Consider the following 19,132-nt stretch of genomic DNA (forward strand, 5'->3'; position numbering starts at 1 on the left):
TTGTGATGTATAAAGAGCCACGGTATCCAGGGTAATGTCAGCATACCACCAAGAAGGACCAACCACATCCAACAGGATTAACTGTGGACGCTGTAAGAGGAAGCTTTCTGAAAGGGATGTTCGGGTGTTAACCCGGATTGTATCCAAAAAACATAAAACCACGGCTGATCAAATCACGCAGAATTCAATGTGCACCTCAACTCTCCTGTTCCCACCAGAACTGTCCATCACCACAATAAATTATTGTGGTCTAAAACCAGGTGTTTCAGTTTCATTGTCCAACCCCTGTAGGTATGGTGTGAATGGTTCGAAAAAGTAAATATAGCTATTTAATTTATCATTCAAAACCACCCTTTAACCTACCACCACCATCATCTGTTTTATGTAATGTTAATCAGTGCTTAAAGTAGGCCAGGACCAAAGTAGCAAGTCTTTACACTCATCTTTTTTCACTCGTTTCAATTTGCAGCATTACAGCAGTTATTTCCAATCAGGAAAGAGAAGGCTCTGATCCTTTTAAATGGAAAGACCAAAATATTTACTAAAAAATTACATATTTGAAATCACTAATAAAATATTTGACAAAAAAACTCCCAAATAGATTGAAATTATGCACTAAAACAGCATATTCTGATTATTCTGGCAACTGTGCTTGCATAGATCTCCAAATTCAGCGAAGCCAGCCAGTTAACTACCTCTTATTGATGAACTAAACTCCTAGACTCCATTCAAGCTAACATTTTTTTGTCTTAGTGGAAAAACTCTTTAAACTAAATTCTCATGCTTGTGTATTGTGATTCAAGTATATTAAAATCATTCTAGACTAAAACATCATCCAAATGCTATAAATGCTGCAAATTTTATGCAATAAATATTTGTAAATATAGTGGTTTTATAGTGGTTATAAACACCATAGTGAACAATCCCTAGCAAGCAAGTTTCTGTTATCCATATGGTTTCAAACCAAACCACTTTGATGGGCTTTGATCACATTTTAGGAATGTAATTGTGTGGAAATTTTGGAAAAATGTGTGGAATTTCCCTTTATGCCTCGAGGCTGGATAAAAAAACCTCCCACATATTTAGTTCCTCAAAGGTATGTACAGTATATAAGCTAAATATTACTCTTACAGTAGTTACATAGGGTAACTGAAGGGGTTAATTTTATACAGACGTAACGCGAGGCTCCTCTCGTCCAGATCTACAGTAGTGCGCCTCAATATAAATATGCAGTCAAATATGCATGAATGTACCAGCGCACGTCTGTTCTCCGGATCCCGGCGTTTCTTCCACTACGCCTGCCGCATGTAATTACCATGAGTTAAATTCAGAGTGATCTCTGCTCGCTTCGCCATGAACACTCTCTAACGCTCATAATTACAAGCCTGCAGAGGGACGCTGCTGTGGCATGCCTGCATGCCTGGCCACTCTTCCTTACTGTACTTTTGCTTCTGGATAGACTGAAAGCTGATTCTGAGAGATTTCTCCCCAGCAGGTCCAGCTTCCTGATGACCAGCGATGAGTGTTATAAGCTGCTTAAGACAGCTAAAACTTTCAGGTTATAGTTATAATTAAATTCAGATAAAAGTAGTTTACTGACATTTTCATCATTTTAATCGTACATACCGTACCTATCGTACACCCTGCGCAAGGTGTGTGGGGATGCTCATTGCTATCTTATACCCTGTCAACAGTCTATTTTCACAACTTGTGTCTGTGCCATTAAAATAATGTGGGAGTTTACGAATGTATGTACTGTATGCCGATGGGAGAGGTGGTCTGGAAGTAAGGTGTGTTCAGGTAAATTTCTGCCATGTTTCTATATTTTGGTGTCAGGAAACACAGGTGCGCCACTGACTGATTAAAACTCTGACAACAGTCAGACACCCAATCCTATCTTAGCCATGGAGGAGCATAACAAGCATGTACACACACACATGCACGCAAATCTAACTTTTACATCAACAATAAAGAGAATAAACAATAAAATACCATTGCTTAAAGGGAATAGAAACTGATTGGTTTATTTCATGTTACGCCCAAAACCTACCTATGATTAATAAAGAGAATTTGTACATGCCTTTTGTTTGTGATTTTTGAGGTTTCAGTCACCGGATCTGAACCCCAATCCAGATTTGAGGTTTGGGGTGAGCTGGAGCACAGAGTGAAGAAGGCGAAGAGGCAACAAGTGCTAAACACCTCTGGGAACTCCTTCCTTTAAGACTGTTGGAAAATCATTTCAGGTGACCACCTCTTGAAGCTCATTGAAAGAATGATGCCAAGAGTGTGCAAATCAGTAATCAGAGTAATCAGAGTAAAGGGGGGCTATTTTGAAGAAACTAGATTATGCATTTTATATTTATATTTTTGTTAAGTACATAAAACTACTCATGTGTTCATTCATAGTTTTGATGCCTTCAGTGAGAATCTACAATGTAAATAGTCATGAAAGTAAAGAAAACGCAGTGAAAAAGAGAAGGTGTGTCCAAACTTTAGCCTGTACTGTATATTGAAAGAATTAAATTTGATTAATCATCTGCCTTTGTGTGTAGATAATGAAAAAAATGTAAAATGTAACACATTTGCATGTGAGAAATGCTATACTTTTATATAGTACTGATAAGGAATCAGGACAAAATGATGTTTTATATACATTTCTTTAGCCAAATATGTCAATCAGTCATAAACAGATGCTACATATGCTAGAAACACTGTGACCAACCTCCCAGCTGCAGTGATTACTGACTGTACAGTAGTGTACCCACCTGTAGCAGAGTAATGAACTGTGCGAGTGTGTGGTAGTGTGTGGTAGTGTGCGGTATAGGGGGGGGTGGGTGTAGATGAAGAGAAAAGGGAGTGCTGACAGGCCCTTATTACCTCCTCTAATGCCTCTTTAAATGATCACATGAGTGAGTTTCGCCACTTCTAGTCATTGACTTGAAGAGTGTTGGTGGTCCCCGTGTGGTCAGGGGGTCTCCAGGCTTTGGAACGATATGTGGTTTTCTTTAAAGGCTAAAGGACTACAGTTACACTTCGGCGTTTCGGAGCGAGACGAGCAGTTTAACGCCCAGGGAGTTTCCCAAATGACAAAGCAAGAAATATTCTGGAACAGGCCACCTCGGCTGGTGAACACGCTGGGCTTCCTGACCGCTGATGTGTGTTTTATATGAAAACCAAGAGGAAAAACAAATCGTCGTAAATATGCGCTGTATTATATGGGAATACTTTCCCTTAGGCTGAGCTTGTGGTTTTTCATTTCATCTTAAAAACAGCTTTATTCTCGTGAGTGGTTTCGATTAAGCGTTTTTCTCGAAAAATACACTGGCATGCCAAAAGTCATGGGGCAGAAAATATTATATTATTAGCATGTCCCATGACTTTTGGCATGTCCAATGGAAGCAAAAAAAAAAAGTGTCACACTGATCTGTGAGATATGTATGTTGGGTTTTCTGAACTGATTATGGATGTGGATGTGATTTCTTACAGAATCGCTTGCTTGTCCATGCATGGACAATTCTAGCCAGATGCCCCCGGCCACAATCATTACCACCCACTGTCCACTGTGGGTGATAATGTCTTCTAGGATGTTTTCCTGTGTGATTCCTCAAATAATGTATAATACATAATATATTATAATTCCTGAAATTTAGATTCTTCAAAGTAGCACCTCTTGCTTAGATGACAGCTTTGCACATCTTGGTTGAATCTTTGCACATCTTGGATTATTTGCTCTATTTGAAAAATGTATTAGGAAGAGCAAGAGTTACTCTGTTGTACAGGAGAAGTTCGTCAGCCTCAGAATCCCTAGATAGCTCAAACACTCATAAATTAAAATAATTTTAATATGTCAGTCTTATTCCTGTTCCTTGAGTATCTGAAGGGGGAGAACCTCAGACTCAGTGCTCTGCTGTGGGTCTTTTACTGTACTAAATAAAATATCCTGACAACCACAGCAATTTGTGACTTGAGGTTTCAGGAGGAATTTCCCACAAAACACTAAAATTTAAGCTTGCAAAACAGAAAACTTTAGTACCCCTTCCTCTTCCCCATTTCCTCGAGCCTGGTAAATAATTAGTTCTCCTGAATTACAGTCTGTTGTGAGCTGTAAATGTTTGTTGTAATAAGAAGTACAGCTAGTCTGAACCGTTTCAGGCTGTTTACACCGAGCATCAACATGCGTTTCAGTGATCAGATCACATTCCGCTTTCACTTCCCACAACATCCTGATCGGCGTACAATCCCGTCACTCAAACCGCATTCAGAGGAGGTCAGAGATGCTTCTTGACCACGTTCAACACAACAACAGTGTAAATAAGAAGCGTGTTCTGTATCCGTACAGTTATACAAGAGCTAGAACTTCAACAACTCAGGTTGGATGACTGGCATTTTACAAGAATGAATAACAGGTATTTGTATCTATAAAACCAAGCTAGTGTTCGGGGATGTAGTGGTACTGATCATTACGGAAAGCACAGCAAGGGTAGAGAAGACACTGCAGGTCACATACAGTACAAGTAAAAACTTTGGACACACATCTTCTCATTCAATGTCTTTTTCTTTCTTTTTATGTTTTTTTTTTACATAGTAAATTTAATATTGAAGACTACAGGGCTTGGACAATGAAACTGAAACACCTTTCATTATAGTGTGGGAGGTTTCATGGCTATATTGGAGCAGCCTGGTGGCCAATCTTCATTAATTGCACATTGCACCAGTAAGAGCAGAGTGTGAAGGTTCAATTAGCAGGGTAAGAGCACAGTTCTGCTCAAAATATTGCAATGCACACAACATTATGGGTGACATACCAGAGTTCAAAAGAGGACAAATTGACAGCAAGTCTTTTTGATGTATCAAGAGCCACGGTATCCAGGGTAATGTCAGCATACCACCAAGAAGGACCAATCACATCCAACAGGATTAACTGTGGATGCTGTAAGAGGAAGCTGTCTGAAAGGGATGTTCGGGTGCTAACCCGGATTGTATCCAAAAAACATAAAACCACGGCTGATTAAATCACGACAGAATTCAATGTGCACCTCAACTCTCCTGTTCCCACCAGAACTGTCCGTCACCACAATAAATTATTGTGGTCTAAAACCAGGTGTTTCAGTTTCGTTGTCCAACCCCTGTATATTAAAGCAATGCAGGAACACATGCAGAATTATTTAGTAAACAAAAAGTGTTAGACAAACCAGAATATGTTTTATACTGTCTTACATTCTTCTAAGTACTGTATTTTTTGCACTATAAGGCACACCGGTTTATAAGGCACGCTATCAATGAATGTCTATTTTCTGGTCTATTTTCATTCAAAAAAAGCACCAGATTATAAGGCGCACTATATGACACTAGTAAGGAACAGTGGTGTTGCCATGTTTTTCTTCTAATTCTGTAGGTCTTGCCGCTGGGTGGGAGAAAAGCTAAAAAAGCTCAATTGTAAAGCTAAAAAAACTGCAATTCTTGAGAAGAAAAAAAATTAAAATGAGCGCAGGATGTTAATCTACACAGATTTCTCTCCTGAAAACTGTTTATTTGGGTGAGTAAAGCTATTTAGATTAGGGGCTTGTGGAGGACAAACTCTTTTTTACTGTTTACTATGTCATTCCATATGTGCCCCTTAATTTTCTTCATGTATTTAATATTCATCTACAATGTTGAACATAAATGAAATAAAGAAATAAAAACAGAGCATGGAATGATACAATGTATGGAATATTATGGTAGAAACAGCTGAAAATCAAGGCATTCAATGCTTAAAGCAAAGTTATTTATCCTTATTCTTATGCCAGTTACTTCATCTTGCCTGTTTTTGAGGTTTTGCATGAAATTATATCAATGTTGGCATTTTTGTGTTGTTGCAATACACAAATATGAAATAATAGGTGTAATATGTGTATTGCAAAACATGTGTAATTGTAATAATCTTTTGGGAGAAACACTTAATTTTCTGGAAAAAAAAATAAAATCAGGGGTTCCATGACTGTAAGTAAAACATTTTGTAATTTAAGTGTTAACTAGTATCAATTAATAATTAAAGAGAGAGAGAGCCCGGATTATAAAGCCCACTACCAATGAAGATTTATTTTCACCAGGTTATAAAGCACATTAAGCAACACTAGTAAGGATGCCTATATCGAAGTGAGCAAGCATGTCATTGAAACATTGAATGAAGCACTAAGGCTGGGTGCAGCAGCATTAGCCGCTAACCGGTTCCGGTAACCCAGGGCGCTATCAGTTTCATCCCACGTAGCTTGTTTTAACAGTCCAACATACTTGCTGCGGTTAGTGGCTAATGCTAATACTGCTGCACCCAGGCATAGAATTAATACATACAGTAAAGCGCACTGGATTATAAGGTGCACTGTTGATTTTTGGGAAAATGAAAGGATTTTAAGTGCATCTTATAGTCTGAAAAATACATTAATATATAATTAATATAGCCTTATTGTAAAGTATGACCAAATATAATAATGTAATATGTTTATTACCATGCCTGTTGCATAGTAACGACTATTCTATAGATGAGAAATCCTGCAGTAGTAGATCTTGCAATAGGTGTGTAAACCTGGACAGTGGAAAGCAGACAGTGGATCTTCTTCACTACATCCCTCTATTCTTCTCTCTACCTCTCTCTCACCTCTTTCTTTTCTTCTCCTCTCGTCCACAGCTGCCTCCCACATGTTTCCATCCCAATCAGCATGTCCAGGCTGATCTCAGACCTGGCTGAGAAGCCTCTTACAAAGACCGTTGGGTTTTATATGTGTGTCATTGAGAGACTTTAAGACATTGAGAGACCAACGCTTTTATATCAACTATTAGTATATTGCTGTAATATATACACTGACATGCTAAAAGTCATGGGACAGCAGTTTGTAAGATGATCATGATGATTTTGATAAAGTGTTACGCCTGAATAATTTGTGAGGTGCTCTCTTGTGAGTGAGGTTGAACACTGGCCAAAACTGGAGGTAGAGCGAGGTGGAGTAGTGGGTGCCAGATGGCTGGGACATTCCGAGTTTTCCACATTAGTGTAGGAATTTAATATTCTTTAATCCACAGTGTCATAAATGTATTTGCACACTAAAAAAAAACAGAGATATGCATATTGCACATTTTCTGTTAGTACAATAAACCTCATTTTAATCCTGAAATATTACTGAGTCCATCAGTTATTAGATATATCAAATTGAAATGGCTGTTGCAAACAACCAAATATTTAGAACTAAACATGATTAAGATTATTAGGGGTGCCCAAACTTTTTCATATGACTGTAAATTAGAAAATGTAGAAAAAACATGTAAAAGTATAACAATAAAAATGGAAATAAAAATAAAACGAGAATAAAGCATGAATTATTAAACCATGACTAAAAGAGAATGCAAATTTAAATTTAAAACATATATAAAAATGCCATTATAAAATGCTGCAGTGTTTTAAACTGAGCTGAAGGCCTGATCAAACCTTTAAGCACAAATCTGTACTTATTTTTCTTAGTGTGTGAGTGGTAATGATCGTGACCGGCGGCTTCTGGCTAGAATTGTCTGTGAAAACAAGCAAAAAGTCACTAGGGCAGAAATCACATTCACATTCTGTGCAGTTAATGCATTGTTTAAATTTTCCTTGGGATGTGGCAAAAGTCACGGGAACCAATACTACTGTAGTTACTGTCCTATGACTTTTGGCATGCCAGTGTATTCCTGTAATTCCCATAGTCTATTTCAGGGATTCCTCTGTAGGCTTTTTTACCATGGAAGAGCTATGAGCTCTAAGCTGTTTCCATCATTGCCCAGCAGGCCAATCAGTGTGGATTCCTGTGGCTCCTGATCTCTGGTGATAAGCAGTCAGAGTTCTGGTCAGGGTTAGACCCCCCAAGGAAGAGCAGGTGTGGTAATGGATCTGATCTGAGGTCTGCTCTCTCTCTCTCCCTCTCTCTCTCTTTCTCTCTCTCTTTCGTTTTTATTGCCGAGGACATTCCCCTATGGACCAGCAATCTGGAGATCTCTCTGAAGAGGAGAAGAAAAGAGGACTTGTCCCGCGTTTGGCTCTGTCTTATCAGGAACCTTCTGAAGAACAGAAATACCAGGCATTCTAACATCCCCACTAGCGTAATAGCGTAGCATGTTTTAATCAGCTGCGACTGTCCTGCTGTGGCCTCCTGATTAGCCCTGGAAGAGTTTGTTTGCACTTAATGACCAAAAACGTTAAAGAGCAGATAAAGAATTCCATTATCTCATTCCCCTGGGTATGCTGGACCCAGGCCTACTTCCAGCACCTAAATCAGCAGAAATGTTTCAATGAGCTTGCAATAAGAAAAACTGTCCATGACATTGTGAAAAAAACTTCTCAGTAAACGAATACTGGTGTAAAATGTAAGTTTTGGTATACGGTCCTCTCCTAAAGTATTGGAACAGTGAGGCCATTCCTATTATTTCTACTGTTGACTGAACAAAAATTGGGTTTAGAGACAAAATATATCTGTATCTGATAGACCAGGGGTGTCCAAACTACAGCCATTTGCAGCCCGTTTCCTTTTTTGGAGTGGCCCGCGAGGTATTTTAGAAATAGAAGTAGAATAAAGGTTGGCCCGCTGTTAAGCGGATATATATAATGTGAGATACAAAGTTTGAACGCTAGGTGTCAGAAACGGGCCAAAGAGTCTAAAAACGGCAAGAGTGAAGTTGTAGCGCAGAAAAACGGGCCAAACTGTCTAAAAGCAGAGAGAGTGCGCAGTTGTATAGCAGAAAAAAGGGCCAAAAAATCTAAAAGCAGAGAGAGTGCGCAGTTGTATAGCAGAAAAATGGGCCAAAGAGTCTAAAAGCGAAGAGAGTCCGCAGTTGTATAGCAGAAAAACAGGCCAAAGAGTCTAAAAGCGAAGAGAGTCCGCAGTTGTAGCGCAGAAAAACGGGCCAAAGAGTCTAAAAGCTGAGAGGGTGCACAGTTGTAGCGCTGAAAAACGGGCCAAACGGGCCAAAGAGTCTAAAAATGGCGAGAGTGTTCAGTTGTAGCGCAGAAAATGGGCAAAAGCGTCTAAAAGTTGCCGTAATTAAGGAGTTTAATATTAAGACACATCATGAAATGAAACATTAATTTGAAAAATGTTAGTTTACACAACACTGTCAAAGATAGATAAATATAGTAAGTCAGGTAAAATGGTGTGTAAATGAAAATAATTTAGGAAAATCCAACTTTAAATATAATTAAAGTGAATAAAACTTAATATTTAGATGAATATTTTACTTTGCTTGCAGAAACTGCATCAGTAAACTTTTGCATTCTTCTTTTGTGATGCTTTTCCAGGCTTTCACTGTAGCCTCTTTTAGCTGGTGTTTGTTTCTGGGGGGTTACTCCCTTCAGTCTCCTCTTTAGCAGGTAAAATGCATGCTCTATGCTCAGTCTAAAACCTTTCACTTCTTGCCCCTGATGAACATCTTTGTAGTGTATGATGAGTTTTCATTACAATCTCAATATTTAAAGACATTTTCTCGAAACACAATATTTATCACAATATACTGACACATACTGTAGATAAACATCAAATTCTTAAAAGTACTTTCCCATACTAAATATAGTGGTTTTATTCTAAATTTTATTCTAAACTCATTTTACTGAAATGGTCAGTTGGTCATTGTTTTTAACATACAGTATTGCCCAGCTCTACGTAGCTACCACGGACAATTGCAGCCAGATGCCGCGAATCAAAATCATTACCATCAGCTGTGCTATGCAAAATGCAAAATCTAGCCTTCCCTGGACAGTAGAGACAGTTACTCCAACAAAAGCAGGATAAAGTCTTTATAATACACTTGATTTTGGAAGAATCAATATATACATATAGAGTATTCACTGTTTTTTTATATTGTGTACCTTTATTTAGAATAAATCTGAACTCATGTCCACTAAGGGAAGATGGATTTTCCAGTACACAACACACACACACACACACACACCTGACTCAGCTCAAGCTTAAAAAGCTTGGGTGTATTACATCAGGGAGTTCACCAATCACCAGACTGCTCAAGCGGGGCAGGGCAGGGCAGGGCTACTCTAGGATCAGGATTGGGAAGCCCTAGGCTACCCCAGCTCATGTCCTGCCCTGACAGGTACTTTCTATGTCTTTCTCTCTCTCTCTCTCTCTCTCTCTCTCTCTCTCTGTCTGTCTCTCTTTCTTTAAATTAACAGTAAAAATATAACCCTCTACACTCTGTTCTTCAATGCTCAGGAGCCCACAGTAGAAACCACCACAGAGCAGCTATTATTATTATTTGGGTGGTGGATCATTATTCTCAGCACTGTAGTGATTAGCACTGATTAGCATGGTGGTGGTGTATGAGGTGTTAGTGGGTGTTGTGTTGGTATGAGTGGTTTAGAAACAGCAGTGCTTCTGGAGTTTTTAAACATCTCAGTGTCACTGCTGGACTGAGAATAGTTCAGGCATCCAGACAACTCATTTGTCCAACAACCACCAATTTTCATTTACTTACTTCCATTCATTTTTACAATACCTAGCAACCACTTGCAACACACCTGGAACCACTTACAAAACACCTGATACATCATCACAACCTACCAATTTCCGTAGCAACCACATATCAACCAACAGCTCTATCAAAACAACACCTACTGTAGCAATACCAACCAACACTACAGCAACTAATACATAATCAGAACAAAATCTAGCAACACCTTACTTCACACATGGCAGCACCTTTGCAACCAACGGCTATAACATAGCAACAACTTAGCAACCACTTAGCAGTGCCATAGTAATCACCTTTAATAACACAGCAAAATAAAAGCCACTACCTAACACAAGAGTGGCACATTGATTTCACAACAGTAATCATCTAGGATACCATGGCAACACCTTAGCAACTGCCTAGCAACACCTCAGCAAAACCATAGCAACCACCCTGGAGACCATAGCAACCACCTTGGCAACCACCTTAAAACATCATCAACCACCAATTAGTAACCGCCTACCAACACAACAGCATCCACCTTTGATATCATAGCAACTAGTACTTTTCTATGTTTTAAATATTCCAAAAAGAAAGAATAAAACTAGGTTTGTACCTAGAGAATGATAAGTTTCTTTGTTTGTATCCAATTGAAAACCTCTGGAATAAAATCAAGAGGAAGATGGATGATCACAATCCATCAAAACCAAGCTGAACTGCTTGAATTCATTGCACCAGGAGTAAAGGCATAAAGTTATCCAAAAGCAGTGTGTAAGACTGGTGGAGGAGAACATGCCAAGATGTATGAAAACTGTGATAAAAAAAACAGGGTTGTTCCACCAAATATTGATTTCTGAACTCTTAAAACTTTATGAATATGAACTTGTTTGTTTTCTTTGCATTATTTGAGGTCTGGAAGCTCTGCATTTCTTTTTTTTTTTTTTTTTTTTTTGTAATTTCAGCCATTTCTCATTTTCCTATTCCCGTTTTTAGAATAAAACAACAATGTTCGCTTTACTCAAACATAAACCTGTAAATAGCAAAATCAGAGAAACTTATTCAGAAACTGAAGTGGTCTCTTATTTTTTTCCAGAGAGCTGTATATCAGTCCATTGAAACATATTGAGTGAACAGTCGTAGCTTTCTCTAAACTATAACAAACACAGGTATGCGCTCTCTCTCTCTCTCTCTCTCTCTCTTTCTCTCTCTCTCTTTCTCTCGCACACACACACAAACACACAAGCACGCACACACACAGGGACACTCGCGCACACGAACGCTCGCGCGCCCCTGCGTACGTCATCCCTCTCGCTTCTCGCGCGCTGGTTAAAAAGAAGGTGGAGAAGTGGGAGCAGCATGTGAGCGCACTGAAGGCGCTGCAGGAGGCGACACGCTGCTGCTGCTGCGATCCCACCAAACGACCACCGAGACCACTGAGACCACCAGCCGGGGATCTAACCTATCTATCTGAGGCGCGAGCGCACGGGAGAGCTGCCAGTGTGCTTTGGGTCGACTCTGATTGTTTTGTGTTTTTTTTTACTTTTTGCTTGCTTGTGTTTATCATTATGCAGGGACACGTTTGCGCACGTGCTGTGCCATCCTAACACAACCAGCACTTGATTATTATTATTTTTCTTTTTTTATCTATTCAATCAGTCATTTATTGCGCATTTTAATTGCGCATTTTTGTTTTTATTTTTTTTTGTTTTGTTTTGTTTGGGGGCTCAAAACTGGAATAAAACTATAAAATATAAAAATAAAAGTTTGATCTTCTCGAAAGGACAGTGAAAAAAAAAGAAAGAAGAAAAAAAAAAGGCTATTATTATTTTTTTCTCTATACCTCCATCCACCATGAGGCATCTGAAGTTCGTGCTGGTGCTGGCGGTGGCCGCCAACCTGTGGGAGTGCGGCGAGGCCAGGCTGGGGGAGAAGGGAGAGCTCAGCCCCAGGAGGAGGAGATGCTACGACGGCAGTCTGCCCAGGCGCCTTAAGAAGAAGGAGCGCAAAGTGGCGGTGGAGGACGGCGCCGTCTGCGCCAGGCTCTACCCCAGAGTGTCCTGCTGCCCCGTCCGCAGAGCGCCCTACCAGAGCCTCCACCGGAGAGACACCGCGGTAGGTTGAGCAGCTGCGGGGTCGTGGAGGTGTGGAGGCAGGGACGGAGGCTGGAGGGGTGGCTAGCACTGGTTCACTAGCATGCACGGACCTTGTTTAGCAGTGTTTGTTGGTGCTAAGCACGAAGTTTGCTCGTGTGCATGAGTGTAAACGCATGTTCACCCATGTTCTGCACGGTTGCCAGCTAGTTTTCTGGATTGCACAAGTTATTCCTCAGTTTACACGTATGCATGGACCTTGTTTAGTAGTGTTTGTTGGTGCTCAGCTCAAGTTTACTCGTGTTCACGCAAGTTTACACACATGCAGGGACCTTGTTTTGCTCAACTCAAGTTTACTCGTGTGCATCCTGAGTGTCGCGAGCTAGTTTTCTGGATTGCCCGAGTTATAACGTTACCTAAGTTTACACGCATGCATGGACGGACCTTGTTTAGAAGTGTTTGTTTGTTTTAGGCTCAAGTCTGCTCATGTGCATGGGTGTAAACCTATGTTGACCCACGTCCTGCACGGTAATCAGCTAGTTTGCTGAATTGCACGAGTCACGCTTAAGCACGGACCTTGTTTAGTAGTGTTTGTTGGTGCTCAGCTCAAGTTTGTTCGTGTGCACGCGTGCAAACCCATGTTCACTCATGTTATGCACGGTGTTCAGCTAGTTTGTTGGTTTGCACGAGTTATACCTAAGTTTACACGCATGCACGGACCTTGTTTAGTAGTGTTTGTTTGTGCTCAGCTCAGGTTTGCTCGTGTGCATGACTGTAACGAGCTAGTTTGCTGAATTGCACGAGTTACACACGCTAGTTTACACGCATGCACAGATGTAAACAAGTGTCCCGCTGGAGCTCAGCGTTGCTTAAAAGCACGTGCTGTCATCAATTGCTGTTGGGTTGCATTGGGTATACTGAAGTGGGTTCGTGTTTCTGGCTGTAAACGGACGTAAATATACCTGCAAATGCACGTGCTGTTATGATTTGCTGGATTGCTTGAAGTATACCGAAGTTTACAGACATGCATGTGTGTAAATAATGCACGTGCTCTCATAATTTGCTAAATGTCATGAATGGCATGCATGAATCTAAATAACTTGCATGAGTTTTACTAGCGGTTGCTTATCTGCAGCAAGGTTAGCTAGTTTGATCAGTTGCAAGAGATATAACTGCTTTAATATACACGCATTAATGGTCGTTAATATACTTTGCCCTGGTGCTCAACGTTGATCAAATGCACGTGCTCCCAAAATGTGCTGCATTGCTTGAGCTCGATAACGCTATGAAAGATTACACCGATGGATTAAATGAAACAAGCATCATAGATTATTTATTGGATTGCACGGACTTTGCTGAAGTTTGCTCGTGTTAATGGCAGTACACAATAATGCTACGCTTTCTGGTTGTGCACAAATGCACGTGCTGTCATGATTTGCTGGGTTGCACGGTCTACTATAGCTAGCTAAATATACTTGCAAAAGCACGTGCTGTCATGATTTGCTGGTAAATAAGTGGATTGCATGGAATACGCTGAAGTTTACACCTATTTCTGACTGTAAACACAGGTAAACTTGCTCGCAAATGCACGTTCTGTCATTATTTGCTGGATTTCATGGACTAAAACGTAAGTGTGCATGTATGCATGGCTGAAAAAGCCATAAGATAGTGCTGAAAGTTTCTCAAAAGCACGTGCTGTCATTATTTGCTGGGTTGCTTTGGCTGTTACTGGAGCTGTGTCGTATTTCAGGATGTAAACACAAGTAAACATGCTTCGTGTTGGTGCGCAAAGTTGCTGAAATGCGCGTGCTGTCATGATTTGTTGGATTGCATGAACTATACTTAAGTTTACAGCCATGCATGTACGTAAATGCACGTGCTCTCATTATTTGCTAGGTTGCATTGGCTGTACTGAAGTTGGTTGGTATTGATGGCAGAAAATACAAGTAAGCAAGGGCTCATAGTTGCTCAAATAAATGCACGCGCTGTTAAAAGTTGTTGGGTTATGTAAGCTTGAATTTACTTAATGTTTACACTTGTTTGCATTCTGTTCATGTAGCTTGTGCTGTGTTTTTTCATGTGGGGAGCACCTTTTGCATTGTAAGTGTATAAGTTACAACTATTTAGAGCCTTTAAATGAACATTGAGATTTGTACTGTCAGAAATTCAACACTAACAGATGCCTATGGGAGAATGTAAAGTAAAGGTTGTTTACCCCTTTTATATCTGAAGTATGTTCCAGTTATGGAAAATATATAAAGGCTGTTTTCTGTCTGTGATGCACTCAACATTTCTAATATTACTATCCTAATATTAAATGTATATTAAAGTAAATTCAATTAACTATTTTTTTTATTCCTAGCATGATAAAAAGTGTTCCAAATCACAAAAAATGAGTAAAAATCAGCTTGTATTATTTTGCAGTGGGCGTGGCTAAGCTACTGTTTAATTGGCTGGTTTATTCTGGGTCTGTTCTGATGTACAACAGGTCTCAATTAGTGTTCTGTGCAACAAAACATTTATAAAAGAGAAACTACAAGATGTCTATTGTATTTGAAGCAGGAAACAGAAAGAGTTAAAGGTTGTTTTTCCATCGTTAAACCTTAAAAGATGGCATTTAATCAAAATAAATAACATTTATTCAGCATTTTGTCGGCAAGTTTGCATGCATAGTGGATAAACATGTACTGGGCTGTACAGTAGCTTGCTCAAGTTATTAGAAGTGCAGCAGTTGGAGTCTGAGCCGTGGTCAAAGCTTCTCATGTAGCTGCAAATGCATGGAAGTAGTAAACGAGTCAGCGTGAAGTTCAGTCCCAGGCTATACTGAAGTTTGCTCGAGTCTACATGGTGGTCAGCCCTGTCTCAGAGGTGTTTCTATGCTGCTGAGATTCACGGGTGCATGCATGAGCTATACTGGGATGGGTTTACCTTATGTTGCACCGCTGATGTGTTCTCCCAGCAATGATAAAATGACTCCTAACTACGCTACCTTTGAGCAAACAGTCATCCACACAATAAGTTAAAGTGAAGTAATTGTACAGTTGTACAGTTTAATAGTGTCTTCTGCACCAATTCAGTATTGAATTAGATTAGTGCAGTGGTTCTTAATCCTGTTACTGGAGTACAACTGCCCTACTTTTCTTAGGCTTCATGTTCAGACTGCCACACGCATCCAGATTGGCACATCTAGATTGTATCCAGATTGAGTTTTCTTAGTCCGGACATCTGGAAACCACATGAAATGTGATGTTTACTAATTTGGATCGAAACCATATTTGGATGAGGTTTAAAGTGTTTTCAATCTGATTTATACAGATAAATCTAAGCCTGATAGAGATTCTCTGGTTACTCTCATTAGATTGTAATGTGTTTTTTGCGCCACTTAAAATGTGTCAAACTACAACCCCATCCAAAGTGTAGGGGTACAAAAAAAAGAGAGGAAAAGGTTAATTAGTGACGCCAAACTTAACCAGTCACTACCACAGCAACCCATGCAGATACATTGTGATGTCCAGACATGCAAATCCAATCTGATGACTTGCAAATAACAGTGCAGACTATTATTATTATTAACACATTATTAACACATAACCCAGATTGTTTCAGTGCTTTAATAAGTTGGATCAGGTGTGTTAGAACTGGTGAAAAATATCCTGTGAAAAATCTGTGAAGCAATTGTACTCCAGGACCAGGATTAAGAAGCACTGGGTATCTGCTTTGGATCAAGCATCGAAGTTAGGGGTGGGTGATATGGTCCAAAAATAATATCACAATATTTCATGGTATTTTCGCGATAACGATACTCTTGGCGATATGACAAAACACTGAATTAAAAAAAAATAAAATTTGAGAATACACTACTGCAACAAAATTGTGATCCAGAATGCCATGATATTAATCATCTTAATAATACACTCCAAATATCTCCATATATCCAGGATATAAATAGATACAGATATATAATGGGAAATGATAGTGGTGTGATAATTAGGGGTAGGTAATATAGCGACATTTCAGGGTATAATATCGTTCACGAAAAAAAAAAGTTTCTGATATTATTGTGTGCGATTTGATATTATTGTGTGCGATTTGATATTTGATACACACCTACACACTCTAAAAAGTGATTTTGTGTTTTTAAAAATGCATGTTGAGCCAATGAAAAGATGTGATTTCAACCAACTTTTAGTTATACTACACGTGTCAATGCTCTTTCCACAGTATTGGTTCATACGGCTCTCCCATAGGCTCCTGGCACCATATATTTGCATACTGGGTGTGGCCACTCCCTTTCTTACCATATTTGTGCTGTCTGTTGCCCAAAGCTACCTTATCCTTGTCGTGCAGTATTATAATATATGTGTTGATTGCCAGACCTCAGTGTTGTAGGCTGTAAGAGCAAGTCACCTTTACTTTGTGTTCCCAGTTGTTACAGTATGCTGACATGGAACTACAGAGTTCACTCATATACTGCCCCAGTATTATACTATCAGTATTGGCAGATCAATAAAAATATACTAAATATGTTGAGAATACCTATATGTAGACTAAATAAATTAAATTATTTAAGCCCGCAGAACTAACAAAAACTGTTAATTAAGTATTATTGTTGTGTGAACAAAACTCAGTTAAGTTAAATAAACTTAAAATTGTACGTATTTACAACTTAATAAGAGTCAAATCTTAATTATAACTTGACTGAGTTAAGTTGAATGAATATAAAATTCTATATATTTACAACTTAACTGAGTCAAAGCACAGTGATGACTTCACTCAGTTAACCCTTGTGTGGTGTTCGGGTCTGTGGGACCCGTTTTCATTTTTTATCAAATGATACAAAAAAAAATATTTTTTCTAACTCAAACTCATTGGCATTGGCTAATTTTTTGTGAAAAACACATATCAAAACACATTTTCGATAGACACACACTGTACACCCCCCCCCCCCCCCCCCACACACACACACATTTATATTACATACAGTATGTTTGGCCAAGGGCTAATAAACATTGCTTCATTTGTAAATTTGAAACTAAACAAATTTTCTACTCATATCTTGAGTTTACATTTTATTAAAAATCCAATAAAAAAAGAGTAGCACTTTTTAAAAGAAATGTAACATAAGAAAGGTAAAGGGCAAATATTAACCAGGTAAGCTGTTTATATTGCTTGCAATTTAGGTGAAGCAAGCATGTGTAAAGCATTTTAATGTAAAATTGCTTAATTTTGCTGAATTAAATACAAGTAACAAAGTAAACGAGTAACAAAAATATGAACACCACACAAGGGTTAAATTGAGCCATTGAATATTTTTTTACAGTGCATCTGATCATCCAAAAATAGTACATTTATTTCCAGTAAAATTCAAAATGAGCTGGGATTGGGGTGCTTTCTCAGCAACATGTGAACCTCCAAGCGTCCAGCAAATAAAACCAACGCATGGGCTTCTCTAGTGAATGCAGAGGTGCCTCTTTTCTCATGTAAACCGCCTCAGTGAATCAACATATGCGGCTGGGTGGCATTGCACTTCGCTCGGTGACAAAACGGCCATATTGCATCATTTAATTTGCTCAAGTCATGCAAATAGGAGCCGGCCTGAATGGAACAAAAAGCAGTCGACATGGCCTCCTCCCCGCTACACTGCCCACACACAGAGTCTTTTTAGCTTATGGCAAAAGAATAACAACAACACCATTGTGTTTGTTAGTTTCACTAATGGGTGAAGCTGGAGAACATCACTCTCCCAAGTCCTCGGCTCTGTCCAAGTGTTAATGCTGTGGAGAGAGTGTTTGTCCTGCTCCCACCTCCCACCACCCACCACCCCCTCCAGTCCACTCCACTCCACCCCACCCCACCAGCCCCTCGCAAAACTTACACCTATTCCCAGAGGGACACAGAGTGTTTTGCTTAAGCTGTTAAACACTCACCTCCTTTCGGGGTGGTATTGGTACTGGGTGGGGGGGTTGTTTTTGGAGGGGAGGTAAAAGAAAGTCGTCTCCAGGTTAAACTGGGATTCCACTAAACTTCCACTATCTTCCACTATATTCCTGCTAATATACTAATACACTAATACACACTCACCCCTGCTTACACTCACCAATGCATATTATGATGCAATGTGACTCCCACCCTCCTGGTTGCCTCTTATGGCGTGACCTTGGGAGGCTTCGGCAGTCTCCTTTGTCCGCGGTTGAATGACAAGCAATTGTTTTCAAGTGTGTCTTTGTGCGTTTATATGTTTGTTCTGGCAATTTCACTCACAATGGGGATTGTGCAAGTCTTAATAAGTTACCTTACCAGCTGCTAACATGCATCCCAGCGGTCAGTCACCTGGATTCATGATTTTTTAAATGTATTTATTCATGTTTAAGAAAAGAGATATGAGCATCAGTTGGACCATAGAGTAGGGCTGCACGATATTGCAAAAAAAACAAAAAAAAAAAAAACAACAACCTGAAATTGCAATAAGTATACAGCTCTGAAAAAAATTAAGAGACCACTTCAGTTTCTGAATCAGTTTCTCTGATTTTGCTATGTATAGGTATTAGGGGTGTCACGATTCTCTAAATCCTCGATTCGATTTC

At 39.4% G+C, this 19,132-nt stretch overlaps 1 protein-coding gene across 2 annotated transcripts in view; it reads left to right on the top strand.

The window, feature by feature from the left end:
* Positions 1–11,798: 11,798 nt before the first annotated feature.
* Positions 11,799–19,132, top strand: part of LOC103022895 (hedgehog interacting protein) — a 73,967-nt gene continuing 66,633 nt past the window's right edge. For both annotated transcript variants that reach the window (XM_022684469.2, XM_022684470.2), the window contains exon 1: positions 11,799–12,570. In XM_022684469.2, coding sequence (XP_022540190.1) covers positions 12,310–12,570 — 261 coding nt within the window. In that variant the 5' untranslated portion in view covers positions 11,799–12,309. The remainder of the gene's footprint in view (positions 12,571–19,132) is intronic.

Source organism: Astyanax mexicanus, chromosome 7, assembly GCF_023375975.1.
Source record: "Astyanax mexicanus isolate ESR-SI-001 chromosome 7, AstMex3_surface, whole genome shotgun sequence".
Classification (NCBI taxonomy): domain Eukaryota; kingdom Metazoa; phylum Chordata; class Actinopteri; order Characiformes; family Acestrorhamphidae; genus Astyanax; species Astyanax mexicanus.